At 40.8% G+C, this 14464-nt stretch overlaps 1 protein-coding gene across 5 annotated transcripts in view; it reads right to left on the reverse strand.

Annotated features, from left to right (window-relative positions):
* The window catches only part of LOC123392230 (phosphatidylinositol 3,4,5-trisphosphate 3-phosphatase TPTE2-like), a 125955-nt gene that overhangs the window by 83933 nt on the left and 27558 nt on the right, over window positions 1-14464 (reverse strand). For 2 of the 5 annotated variants that reach the window (XM_045080553.1, XM_045080549.1), the window contains 5 exons: window positions 11193-11246; window positions 8861-8914; window positions 4860-4913; window positions 2548-2601; window positions 1607-1660 (listed from right to left, as the gene is read on the reverse strand). In XM_045080553.1, coding sequence (XP_044936488.1) covers window positions 1607-1660; window positions 2548-2601; window positions 4860-4913; window positions 8861-8914; window positions 11193-11246 — 270 coding nt within the window. Of the gene's footprint in view, window positions 1-1606; window positions 1661-2547; window positions 2602-4859; window positions 4914-7903; window positions 7958-8860; window positions 8915-11192; window positions 11247-14464 lie in introns of all 5 variants that reach the window. The other 3 variants (XM_045080552.1, XM_045080551.1, XM_045080550.1) reach the window with 3 other exon arrangements.

Consider the following 14464-nt stretch of genomic DNA (forward strand, 5'->3'; position numbering starts at 1 on the left):
AGTGTGTAAACCTGGTGATTCACAGACCTGTACCCCTGGGGATAAATATATATGTTTATAAAAAATAAAAACATTTAAAAAAATTAAAAAAAATAAAAAATTAAAAAAAAAAGAATAACCATGAGAGACTGTGGACTCTGAGAAACAAACTGAGGGATATGGAGGGGAGTGGGGTGGGGGACTGGGTGAGCCTAGTGGTGGGTATTAGGAGGGCACGTATTGTAAGGACTGGGTGTGGTGCATAAACAATGAATCTTGGAACACTGAAAAGAAACAAGATGAAATGGGGAATAAATGAATATATTAGGAAACTTCATCTTTTTCTTTTTTAATTTACTTTCAATTTAATTAACATATACTGTATTTTTGTTTCAGAGGAAGAATTCAGTGATTCATCAGTTGCATACAACACCCAGTCCTCATTACCTTGAGTGCCTTTCTTAATGCCCATCACCCAGTTCCCCCATCCCCCCCCCCGACCTCCCCTTCATCAACCCAGTTTGTTCCCTATAGTTGAGAGTCTCCTATGGTTCCTCTCACTGCTTTCCTCTTTCCCTTCCCTTCCCCCATGCTCATCTGTTTTGTTTCTTCAATTCCACATGAGTGAAATCAGATGGTATTTGTCCTTCTCTGACTGACTTATTTCACTGGGTAAAATATCCCGTAAGTTCCATCCACGTCATGGCAAATGGCAGGATTTCATTCCTTTTGATGCTGAGTATATATACGCCACATCTTCTTTACTCACTCATCTGTTCATAGACGTCTCACGTCTTTCCATAGTTTGGCTATTGTGGACACATTGCTGCTAGGAACATTAGGGTGCATGTATCCCTTCAAATACTATGTTTGTATTCTTTGAATGAATATCTACTAGTGCAATTGCTGGGTTATAGGGTAGCTCTATGCTTTTTAACTTTCTGAGGAACTTCCCTACTCTCTTCCAGAGCGGCTGACCGGTTTGCATTATTCCACCAACAGCATTCGAGGGTTCCCCTACTCTACCACCTCACCAACATCTGTTGTTCCCTGAGTTGTTAAATTTTAGCCCTTGCCACTGGTATGAAATGGTCTGTCCTTGTGGTTTTGATTTGCATTTCTCTGAGGCTGAGTGATGTGCAGCATTTTTTCCATGTGTCTATTGGCCATCCATATGTCTTCTCTGGAGAAATGTCTGTTCACAGATTCTGCCCATTTCTTGACATCATGTATTGGGTTTTGGGGTGTTAAGTTTGGTAAGTTCTTCAAATATTTTGGATACTAGCCCTTTATCTGATAAGGTATTTGCAAGTATCTTCTCCCTTTCTGTAGGTTGCCATTTAGCTTTGTTGATGGTTTCCTTTGATGTACAAAAGCCTTTTATCTTGGTGAAGCCCCAACAGTTCATTTTTGTCTTTGTTTCCCTGCCTTTGGAGATGTGTCTAACAAGAAGTTGCTGTGGCCAAGGTCAAAGAGGTTGCTGCCTCTCTTCTCCTCTAGGATTTTGATGAATTTGTATTGCTTGTGTATGTGTCTTTGTGAGTCTGTGTTGATACAAGTATATAAGTACATATGTGCATATATGTCCATATAAATATATATTTATCTTTATTCACTTATAGCTCACAATTTACTGGTGATTTCCTCATCCGTGTCCAGTTTCAATTCAGTCACAGAAGTGCTAAAGGATTAAAGAGGCACATAGTCAGACACCACATGTCATGCTAGACTGACTCCCCCTCCCATATAAAGAGCTGCAACTGCTCTCTACGTATGAACTGGTCAATCTTTAAAAATTCATGCATATATCATCTAATTTAACCTGATAGGTCACTTCTCATTAGAAATGAGGCTTTATTTAAGAGGCTAAGGACTATGTTAGGCCTACAGATAAACAATGTATCAATCTGTAAGAAGTTCTATACTGTCACCCTAATCCCAGTGTGTAACAGCCTTTTCTGGTAGAATTTATTTCAAATTCAGCTGCAGTTGAGAGGTACATATCTCTTTGACCCCAACTCATTTCATGACCCTCAATCCCTTCATGGCCTGCTTACTCTTCATGCTTCCTGGTTGCCTTTCCTACCCCTCAGGCACGGTTAGTGGCTAAAGACCTGAGGCAGAGGTTCCTTCCAGTTTGGTGGTAGGTTTAGAGCACCAGCCTCACATGGGGGCCGAGCTCTGGAGGGTGAGGGACAAATCCAGGATCCATTAGTTGCATCCTTTCTGCTGACTCATCCTACCTCCAAATAAATTTTCCTCCACCCTTGCCCACTCTAGTAGCCTCTCATCCACAGTTGTCAAGGGTGGACAAATATAAACAAAAGCAGGAATCAGAAAGACTCTTTCTAGAGCCTGTTATTCCTTTTTTCACCTACCTTCAAAAGACAAAAAAATATTACAGAGTGCCCTACCAAAAGATATTGTTACAGAGAGTATCACAGGTTCTCTGTATTCCTATGTGTGAGCCTGAGAGCAAACATCCCAAATCTCAGTGTGTGTGTGTGTGTGTGTGTGTGTATTTGTGTGTGTAGAGATACTTATTTATGTATGTTCATCATAACTCACATCACTTCAGAGAGTTCTTCGGTAGATGGGGCTGTCCGTTCCCTCTCGCCAGGGCTAAAAGATATAAAACAGACAGAGTAAGACATCATGTGACTTACAGTCTTACTTTCTTAGTGGAACTTATAAACTCACTGACACTTAGAAAGATCATGTGCAAATCAGTTATTTGAAGCCTAACATCTCATTTGCCCTAAAAATAAAGATTTACATGTTTGTAGTAAGTATTATGGACCTAGCAAAAACACAGATGACTCCAGGATCAAGTACAGATCTTCACTACTGAGCCTGGCTAGTGTGGAACAGCCTATTATGGTGGAACTGATCTCAAATTCACCCTCAATTTGCAGGTACCTCCTTCTTTCCCATCTAATTTCCTGCTTCTCCAGTCCCTCCTTCACAGCCTTTCACCCCTCAAGCTTGCTTCCCTGCTCTCAGACGATGTCAATAAACTGGCAGATCTGGAACAGGGGCTCCCTCCACGTGACTGTGGCTTTGGGACAGTGGCTTCACATAGCTCTGGAGGGTGAAGGATTCAAGATTCATTAGCTCCTTTCTTTATGCTGAGACCTCCTCTGCCCCCTGCCTACTGCTACCTCCTCCTGTCTTTAATAGCATTCTGTCCCTTCTTCACCCAATCAACTAAGTCTCATACACAGGCATTCTGGAAATCTCTGAAAGGTTTTGGTTAGTAGTCACCAGGCAGAAGAAGGATCCTCCTAGGACCTGTTCTTCTTTAACGCAACTGGAGCCAAAAAGCATAAACAGTTGCCTGTTGGTGCTTCATTGAAAGATTCAGAAAGAGTCAAAGACACGGTATTGTTGCAGATATTCTTAAGAATATCCATGAGAGTCTGTAGACTTTGAGAAACAAACTGAGGGTTTTAGAAGGGAGCAGGGTCGGGGGGTTGGTGAGCCAGGTGGTGGGTATTAGGAGGGCACGTATTGTAAGGAACACTGGGTGTGGTGCATAAACAATGAATCTTGGAACACTGAAAAGAATCAAGATGAAATGGGGGAAAAAAGAATATATTTAGAACTTCATCTATTTCTCTTTTTATTTACATTCTATTTATTTCACATATACTGTATTTTTAGTTTCAGAGGAAGAATTCAGTGATTCATCAGTTGCATACAACATCCAGTCCTCATTACCTTGAGTGCCTTTCTTAATGCCCATCACCCAGTTACCCTATCCCCCAAAAACCTCCGCCTTCAGCAACCCAGTTTGTTCCCCTAGTTGAGAGTCTCCTATGGTTTTTCTCACTGTTTTCCTCTTTTCCTTCCCTTCCCCCATGCTCATCTGTTTTGTTTCTTCAATTCGACATGAGTGAAACCGGAGGGTATTTGTCCTTCTCTGACTGATTTATTTCACTGCGTAAAATATCCCTTAAGTTCCATCCACGTCATTGCAAATGGCAGGATTTCATTCCTTTTGATGGTTGAGTATATATACACCACAACCTCTTTACTCACTCATCTGTTCATAGACGTCTCGGGTCTTTCCATAGTTTGGCTATTGTGGACACATTGCTGCTAGGAACATTAGGGTGCTTGTATCCCTTCAAATCACTATGTTTGTATTCTTTGAATGAATATCTACTAGTGCAATTGCTGGGTTATAGGGTAGCTCTATGCTTTTTAACTTTCTGAGGAACCTCCCTAATCTTTTCCAGAGCGGCTGACTGGTTTGCATTATTCCACTAACAGCATTCGAGGGTTCCCCTTTCTCTACCACCTCACCAACATATATTGTTCCCGGAGTTGTTAAATTGTAGCCCTTGCCACTGGTATGAAATGGTCTGTCCTTATGGTTTTGATTTGCATTTCTCTGAGGATGAGTGATGTGTCTATTGGCCATCCGTATGTCTTCTCTGTAGAAATGTCTGTTCATGGCTTCTGCCATTTCTTGACATCATGTATTGGGTTTTGGGGTGTTAAGTTTGGTAAGTTCTTCATAGATTTTGGATACTAGCCCTTTATCTGATAAGATATTTGCAAGTATCCTTTCCATTTCTCTAGGTTGCCCTGTAGCTTTTTTGATGGTTTCATTGTTGTGCAAAAGCTTTTTATCTTGGTGAAGTCTCAACAGGTCATTTTTGCCTTTGTTTCCTGGTCTTTGGGGATGTGTCTAGCAAGAAGTTGCTGTGGCCAAGGTCAAAGAGGCTGCTGCCTCTCTTGTCCTCTAGGATTTTGATGAATTCCTATTGCATGTGTATGTGTCCTTTGAGTCTGTGTTCATACAAGTATATAAGTACATATGTGCATATATGTCCATATAAATATATATTTATCTTTATTCATTTATAGCTCACAATTTGCTGGTGATTTGCTCATCCATGTCCAGTTTCAATTCAGTCACAGAAGTGCTAAAGGATTAGAGAGGCACATAGTCAGACACCACATGTCATGCCCTAATGACTTTTTCCCCCCATTTAAATAGCTGCAGCTGCTCTTTACGTATGAACTGGTCAATCTTTAAATATTCATGCATATATCATCTAATTTAACCTGGTAAGTCACTTTTTATTAGAAATGAGGCTTTATTTAAGAGGCTAAGGACTATGTTAGGCCTACAGATAAACAATGTATCAATCTGTAAGAAGTTCTATACTGTCACCCTAATCCCAGTGTGTAACAGCCTTTTCTGGTAGAATTTATTTCAAATTCAGCTGCAGTTGAGAGGTACAGATCTCTTTGACCCCAACTCGTTTCATGACCCTCAATTTCCTGCATCGCCTGCTTACTCTTCATGCTTCCTGGTTGCCTTTCCTACCCCTCAGGCAGGGTCAGTGCCTAAAGACCCGAGGCAGAGGTTCCTTCCAGTTTGGTGGTAGGTTTAGAGCACCAGCCTCACATGGGGGCCGAGCTCTGGAGGGTGAGGGACAGATCCAGGATCCATTAGCTGCATCCTTTCTGCTGACTCCTCCTTCCTCCAAATAAATTTTCCTCCTCCCTTGCCCACTCTAGTAGACTCTCATCCACAATTGTCAAGGGTGGACAAATATAAAACAAAAGCAGGAATCAAAAAGACTCTCTCTAGAGCCTGTTCGATCCTTTTTTCCACCTACCTTCAAAAGACAAAAAAATATTACAGAGTGCCCTACAAGAAATTGACGTTACAGAGAGTATCACAGGTTCTCTGTATTCCTATGTGTGAGCCTGAGAGCAAACATCCCAAATCTCAGTGTGTGTGTGTGTGTGTGTGTGTGTGTGTGTGTGTTGTGTGTGTGTATTTGTGTGTGTAGAGATACTTATTTATGTATGTTCATCATAACTCACATCACTTCGGAGAGTCCTTCAGTAGATGGGGCTGTCCATTCACTCCCTCAGGGCAGGGCTAAAGATATAAAAACAGACAGAGTAAGACATCATGTGACTTACAGACTTACTTTCTTAGTGGAACTTATAAACTCACTGACACTTAGAAAGTTCATGTGCAAATCATTATTTGAAGCCTAATATCTCGTTTGCCCTAAAAATAAAGATTTACATGTTTGTAGTAAGTATTATGGACCTAGCAAAAACACAGATGACTCCAGGATCATGTAGAGATCTTAACTACAGAGCCTGGCCAGTGTGGAACAGCCTATTATGGTGGAACTGATCTCAAATTCACCCTCAATTTGCAGGTATGCCTCCTTCTTTCCCATCTAATTTCCTGCTTCTCCAGTCCCTCCTTCACCGCCTTTCACCTCTCAAGCTTGCCTTCCCTGCCCTCAAACGGTGTAAAGAAACTGGCAGGTCTCGAACAGGGGCTCTTTCCACGTGACTGTGGCTTTGGGACAGTGGCTTCACATGGTGGCAAAGCTCTGGAGATTGAAGGATTCAGGTTTCATTAGCTCCTTTCTTTCTGTGAGGGCTCCTCTGCCCCCTGCCTACTGCTACCTCCTCCTGTCTTTAATAGCATTCTGTCCCTTCTTCACCCAATCAACTAAGTCTCATACACAGGCATTCTGGAAATCTCTGAAAGGTTTTGGTTAGTAGACACCAGGCAGAAGAAGGATCCTCCTAGGACCTGTTCTTCTTTAATGCAACTGGAGCCAAAAAGCATAAACAGTTGCCTATTGGTGCTACATTGAAAAGATTCAGAAAGACTCAAAGACACGGTATTGTTGCAGATTTTCTTAAGAATAACCATGAGAGACTGTGGACTCTGAGAAACAAACTGAGGGCTTTGGAGGGGAGCTGGTTGGGGGGCTAGGTGAGCCTGGTGCTGGGTATTAGGAGGGCACGTATTGCAAGGAACACTGGGTGTGGTGCATAAACAATGAATCTTGGAACACTGTAAAGAAACAAGATGAAATGGGGAAAAAAAGAATATATTAGGAAACTTCATCTATTTCTTTTTTTATTTACATTCAATTTAATTAACATATACTGTATTTTAAGTTTCAGTGGAAGAATTCAGTGATTCATCAGTTGCATACAACACCCAGTCCTCATTACTTTGAGTGCCTTTCTTAATGCCCATCATCCAGTTACCCCATCCCCCACAGACCTCCCGTTCATCAACCCAGTTTGTTCCCTATAGTTGAGAGTCTCCTATGGTTTGTCTCACTGTTTTCCTCTTTTCCTTCCCTTCCCCCATGCTCATCTGTTTTGTTTCTTCAATTCGACATGAGTGAAATCGGATGGTATTTGTCCTTCTCTGACTGACTTATTTCACTGGGTAAAATATCCGTTAAGTTCCATCCACGTCATAGCAAATGGCAGGATTTTATTCCTTTTGATGGTTGAGTATATATACACCACAACCTCTTTACTCACTCATCTGTTCATAGACCTTTCGGGTCTTTCCATAGTTTGGCTATTGTGGACATATTACCCCTGGTATGAAATGGTCTCTCCTTGTGGTTTTGATTTGCATTTCTCTGAGGTTGAGTGATGTTCAGCTTTTTTTCCATGTGTCTATTGGCAATACGTATGTCTCCTGAGAAATGTCTGTTCATGGCTTCCGTCCATTTTTTGACTATATATTTTGGGTTTTGAGGCTTCAGTTTGGTAAGTTCTTCACAGATTTTGGATACTAGCCCTTTATCTGATAAGGTATTTCAAGTATCTTCTCCCATTATGTAGGTTGCCCAGTAGCTTTATTGTGCAAAAGCCTTTTATATTGGTGAATCCCCAACAATTTGTTTTTGCCTTTGTTTCCCTGGCCTTTTGGGATGTGTCTAGCAAGAAGTTGCTGTTGCCAAGGTCAAAGAGTTTGCTGCCTCTCTTGTCCTCTAGGATTTTGAGGAATTCCTATTGCTTGTGTATGTGTCTTTGTGAGTCTGTGTTGATACAAGTATATAAGTACATATGTGCATATATGTCCATATAAATATATATTTATCCTTATGCACTTATAGCTCACAATTTGCTGGTGATTTCCTCATCCATGTCCAGTTTCAATTCAGTCACAGAAGTGCTAAAGGATTAAAGAGGTACATAGTCAGACACCACATGTCATGCTAGACTGACTTTTCCCACCCATTTAAATACTGCAACTGCTCTCTACATATGAACTGGTCAATCTCTAAAAATTCATGCATATATCATCTAATTTAACCTGGTAAGTCACTTTTTATTAGAAATGAGGCTTTATTTTAGAGGCTAAGGACTATGTTAGGCCTACAGATAAACAATGTATCAATCTGTAAGAAGTTCTATACTGTCACCCTAATCCCAGTGTGTAACAGCCTTTTCTGGTAGAATTTATTTCAAATTCAGCTGCAGTTGAGAGGTACAGATCTCTTTGACCCCAACTCGTTTCATGACCCTCAATTTCCTGCATCGCCTGCTTACTCTTCATGCTTCCTGGTTGCCTTTCCTGACCCTCAGGCAGGGTCAGTGCCTAAAGACCCGAGGCAGAGGTTTCTTCCAGTTTGGTGATAGGTTTAGAGCACCAGCCTCACATGGGGGCCGAGCTCTGGAGGGTGAGGGACAGATCCAGGATCCATTAGCTGCATCCTTTCTGCTGACTCCTCCTTCCTCCAAATAAATTTTCCTCCTCCCTTGCCCAATCTAGTAGACTCTCATCCGCAGTCGTCAAGGGTGGACAAATATGAACAAACCCAGGAATCAAAAAGACTCTCTCTAGAGCCTGTTCATCCTTTTTCCACCTACCTTCAAAAGACAAAGAATATTACATATAGTGCCTTACCAAGAGAAGACATTACAAAGAGTATCACAGGATCTCTGTATTCCTATGTGTGATCCTGAGACCAAACATCCCAAATCTCAGTGTGTGTGTGTGTGTGTGTGTGTGTGTGTGTGTGTGTATTTGTGTGTGTAGGGATACTTATTTATGTATGTATTCATCATAGCTCACATCACTTCGCAGAGTCCTTCGGTAGATGGGGCTGTCCATTCACTCTGGCCAGGGCTAAAGGATTAAAAACAGACATGGTAAGACATCATATGACTTCCAGACTTACTTAGTTGAACTTATAAACTCACTGACACTTAGAAAGTTCAAGTGCAAATCAAATATTTGAAACCTAATATCTTGTTTTCCTTAGAAATGAAAATTTACATGTTTGTAATAAGTATTATGGACCTAGCTAAAACACAGATGACTCCAGGATCAAGTACAGATCTTAACTACTGAGCCTGGCTAGTGTGGAACAGCCTATGATGGTGGAACTGATCTCAAATTAATCCTCAATTTGCAGGTATACCTTATTTCCCATCTAATTTCCTGCTTCTCCAGGCCCTCCTTCACTGCCTTTCTCCTCCCAAGCTTGCCTTCCCTGCCCTCAGATGGTGTCAAGAAACTGGCAGGTCTGGAACAGGGGCTCTTTCCACGTGACTGTGGCTTTGGGACAGTGGCTTCACATGGTGGCAAAGCTCTGGAGGGTGAAGGATCCAGGTTTCATTAGCTCCTTTCTTTTGCTGTGAGCTCCTCCTCTGCCCCCTGCCTACTGCTACCTCCTCCTGTCTTTAATAGCATTCTGTCCCTTCTTCACCCAATCAACTAAGTCTCATACACAGGCATTCTGGAAATCTCTGAAAGGTTTTGGTTAGTAGACACCAGGCAGAAGAAGGATCCTCCTAGGACCTGTTCTTCTTCTTTAATGCAACTGGAGCTAAAAAGGATAAACAGTTGCCTATAGGTGCTACATTGGAAAGATAAGAAAGAGTCAAAGACACGGTATTGTTGCAGATGTTCTTAAGAATAACCATGAGAGACTGTGGACTCTGAGAAACAAACTGAGGGTTATGGAGGGGAGCTGGTTCGGGGGCTAGGTGAGCCAGGTGGTGGGTATTAGGAGGGCACGTATTGTAAGGACTGGGTGTGGTGCATAAACAATGAATCTTGGAACACTGAAAAGAAACGATGAAATGGGGGAAAAAAAGAATATATTAGGAAACTTCATCTATTTCTTTTTTTATTTACATTCAATTTAATTAACATATACTGTATTTTTAGTTTCAGAGGAAGAATTCCGTGATTCATCAGTGGCATAAAACACCCAGTCCTCATTACCTTGAGTGCCTTTCTTAATGCCCATCACCCAGTTTACCCCATCCCCCAAAAAGCTCCCCCTTCAGCAACCCAGTTTGTTCCCTAGTTGAGAGTCTCCTATGGTTTTTCTGTTTTCCTCTTTTCCTTCCCTTCCTCCATGCTCATCTGTTTTGTTTCTTCAATTCCGTATGAGTGAAATTGGATGGTATTTGTGCTTCGCTGACTGACTTATTTCATTGGGTAAAATATCCCTTAAGTTCCACCCACGTCATTGCAAATGGCAGGATTTCATTCCTTTTGATGGTTGAGTATATATATGTCACATTTTCTTTACTCACTCTTCTGTTCATAGACGTCTCGCATCTTTCCATAGTTTGGCTATTGTGGACACATTGCTGCTAGGAACATTAGGGTGCCTATATCCCTTCAAATCACTATGTTTGTATTCTTTGAATGAATATCTACTAGTGCAATTGCTGGGTTATAGGGTAGCTCTATGCTTTTTAACTTTCTGAGGAACCTCCCTACTCTTTTCCAGAGCGGCTGACTGGTTTGCATTATTCCACTAACAGCATTCGAGGGTTCCCGTACTCTACCACCTCACCAACATCTGTTGTTCCCTGAGTTGTTAAATTTTAGCCCTTTCCACTGGTATGAAATGGTCTCTCCTGTGGTTTTAATTTGCATTTCTCTGAGGCTGAGTGATGCTCAGCATTTTTTCCATGTGTCTATTGGCCATCCATATGTCTTCTCTGGAGAAATGTCTGTTCATGGCTTCTGCCCATTTCTGGATATCATGTATTGGGTTTTGGGGTGTTAAGTTTGGTAAGTTCTTCATAGATTTTGGATACTAGCTCTTTATCTGATAAGGTATTTGCAATTATCTTTTCCCATTCTGTATGTTGCCCTTTAGCTTTGTTGGTGGTTTCCTTTGTTGTACAAAAGTGTTGTATCTTGGTGAAGCCCCAACAGTTCATTTTTGCCTTTGTTTCCCTAGCCTTTGGGGATGTGTCTAGCAAGAAGTTGTTCTGGCCAAGGTCAAAGAGGTTGCTGCCTCTCTTCTCCTCTATGATTTTGATAAATTTTTATTGCTTGTGTATTGTCTTTTGAGTCTGTGTTCATACAAGTATATAAGTACATATGTGCATATATGTCCATATAAATATATATTTATCTTTATGCACTTATAGCTCACAATTTGCTGGTGATTTCCTCATCCATGTCCAGTTTCAATTCAGTCACAGAAGTGCTAAAGTATTAAAGAGGCACATAGTCAGACACCACATGTCATGCTAGACTGACTTACCCCCCCCATTTAAATAGCTGAAAGGTCTCAGGTACACAATCTAACCCTACACCTAAAGGAGCTGGAGAAAGAACAAGAAAGAAACCCTAAGCCTAGCAGGAGAAGAGAAATCATAAAGATCAGAGCAGAAATCAATGAAATAGAAACCAAAAAAACAATAGAACAAATCAACGAAAGTAGGAGCTGGTTCTTTGAAAGAATTAATAAAATTGATAAACCCCTGGCCCGACTTATCAAAAAGAAAAGAGAAAGGACCCAAATAAATAAAATCATGAATGAAAGAGGAGAGATCACAACTAACACCAAAGAAATACAAACTATTATAAGAACATACTATGAGCAACTCTACGGCAATAAATTTGACAATCTGGAAGAAATGGATGCATTCCTAGAAACATATAAACTACCACAACTGAACCAGGAAGGAATAGAAAGCCTGAACAGACCCATAACCAGTAAGGAGATTGAAACAGTCATTAAAAATCTCCAAACAAACAAAAGCCCAGGGCCAATGGCTTCCCGGGGGAATTCTACCAAACATTTAAAGAGAACTAATTCCTATTCTCCTAAAACTGTTCCAAAAAATAGAAATGGAAGGAAAACTTCCAAACTCATTTTATGAGGCCAGCATCACCTTGATCCCAAAACCAGACAAGGATCTCACCAAAAAAGAGAGCTATAGACCAATATCCTTGATGAACACAGATGCAAAAATACTCAACAAAATACTAGCCCATAGGATTCAACAGTACATTAAAAAGATTATTCACCACGACCAAGTGGGATTTATTCCAGGGCTGCAAGGTTGGTTCAACATCTGCAAATCAGTCAATGTGATACAACACATGAATAAAAGTAAGAACAAGAACCATATGATACTCTCAATAGATGCTGAAAAAGCATTTGGCAAAGTACAGCATCCCATCCTGATCAAAACTCTTCAAAGTGTAGGGATAGAGGGCACATACCTCAATATCATCAAAGCCATCTATGAAAAACCCACTGCAAATATCATTCTCAATGGAGAAAAACTGAAAGCTTTTCTGCTAAGGTCAGGAACACGGCAGGGATGTCCATTATCACCACTGCTATTCAACATAGTACTAGAGGTCCTAGCCTCAGCCATCAGACAACAAAAGGAAATTAAAGGCATCCAAATCGGCAAAGAAGAAGTCAAATTATCACTCTTCGCATATGATATGATACTGTATGTGGAAAACCCAAAAGACTCCACTCAAAAAAACTGCTAGAACTTGTACAGGAATTCAGTAAAGTGTCAGGATATAAAATCAATGCACAGAAATCAGTTGCATTTCTCTACACCAACAGCAAGACAGAAGAAAGGGAAATTAAGGAGTCAATCCCATTTACAATTGCACCTAAAACCATAAGATACCTAGGAATAAACCTAACCAAAGAGACACAGAATCTATACTCAGAAAACTATAAAGTACTCATGAAAGAAATTGAGGAAGACACAGAGAAATGGAAAAATGTTCCATGCTCCTGGATTGGAAGAATAAATATTGTGAAAATGTCTATGCTACCTAAAGCAATCTACACATTTAATGCAATTCCTATCAAAGTACCATCCATCTTTTTCAAAGAAATGGAACAAATAATTCTAAAATTTATATGGAACCAGAAAAGACCTCGAATAGCTAAAGGGATATTGAAAAAGAAAGCCAACGTTGGTGGCATCACAATTCCGGACTTCAAGCTCTATTACAAAGCTGTCATCATCAAGACAGCATGGTACTGGCACAAAAAACAGACCCATAGATCAATGGAACAGAATAGAGAGCCCAGAAATAGACTCTCAACTCTATGGTCAACTAATCTTCGACAAAGCAGGAAAGAATGTCCAATGGAAAAAAAAGACAGCCTCTTCAATAAATGGTGCTGGGAAAATTGGACAGCCACATGCAGAAAAATGAAATTGGACCATTTCCTTACACCACACACGAAAATAGACTCAAAATGGATGAAGAACCTCAATGTGCGAAAGGAATCCATTAAAATCCTTGAGGAGAACACAGGCAGCAACCTCTTTCGACCTCAGCCGCAGCAACATCTTCCTAGGAACAACGCAAAAGGCAAGGGAAGCAAGGGCAAAAATGAACTATTGGGATTTCATCAAGATCAAAAGCTTTTGCACAGCAAAGGAAACAGTTAACAAAATCAAAAGACAACTGACAGAATGGGAGAAGATATTTGCAAACGACACATCAGATAAAGGACTAGTGTCCAGAATCTATAAAGAACTTAGCAAACTCAACACCCAAAGAACAAATAATCCAATCAAGAAATGGGCAGAGGACATGAACAGACATTTCTGCAAAGAAGACATCCAGATGGCCAACAGACACATGAAAAAGTGCTCCATATCACTCGGCATCAGGGAAATACAAATCAAAACCACAATGAGATATCACCTCACACCAGTCAGAATGGCTAAAATCAACAAGTCAGGAAATGACAGATGCTGGCAAGGATGCGGAGAAAGGGGAACCCTCCTACACTGTTGGTGGGAATGCAAGCTGGTGCAACCTCTCTGGAAAACAGCATGGAGATTCCTCAAAATGTTGAAAATAGAAGTGCCCTATGACCCAGCAATTGCACTATTGGGTATTTACCCTAAAGATACAAACGTAGTGATCCAAAGGGGCACGTGTACTCGAATGTTTATAGCAGCAATGTCCACAATATCCAAACTATGGAAAGAACCTAGATGTCCATCAACAGATGAATGGATCAAGAAGATGTGGTATATATACACAATGGAATACTATGCAGCCATCAAAAGAAATGAAATCTTGCCATTTGCGAAAACATGGATGAAACTAGAGTGTATCATGCTTAGCGAAATAAGTCAAGCAGAGAAAGACAACTATCATATGATCTCCCTGATATGAGGAAAGTGTGGTGATGCAACATGGGGGCTTAAGTGGGTACGAGAAGAATAAATGAAAGAAGATGGGATTGGGAGGGAGAGAAACCATAAGTGACTCTTAATCTCACAAAACTAACTGAGGGTTGCTAGGGGGAGGGGGTTTGGGAGAAAGGGGTGGTATTATGGACATTGGGGAGGGTATGTGTTTTGGTGAGTGCTGTGAAGTGTGTAAACCTGGTGATTCACAGAACTGTACCCCTGGGGATAA

Source organism: Mustela putorius, unplaced genomic scaffold (genome assembly GCF_011764305.1).
Source record: "Mustela putorius furo isolate JIRA1106 unplaced genomic scaffold, ASM1176430v1.1 tig00000461_pilon_pilon_pilon, whole genome shotgun sequence".
Lineage (NCBI taxonomy): Eukaryota > Metazoa > Chordata > Mammalia > Carnivora > Mustelidae > Mustela > Mustela putorius.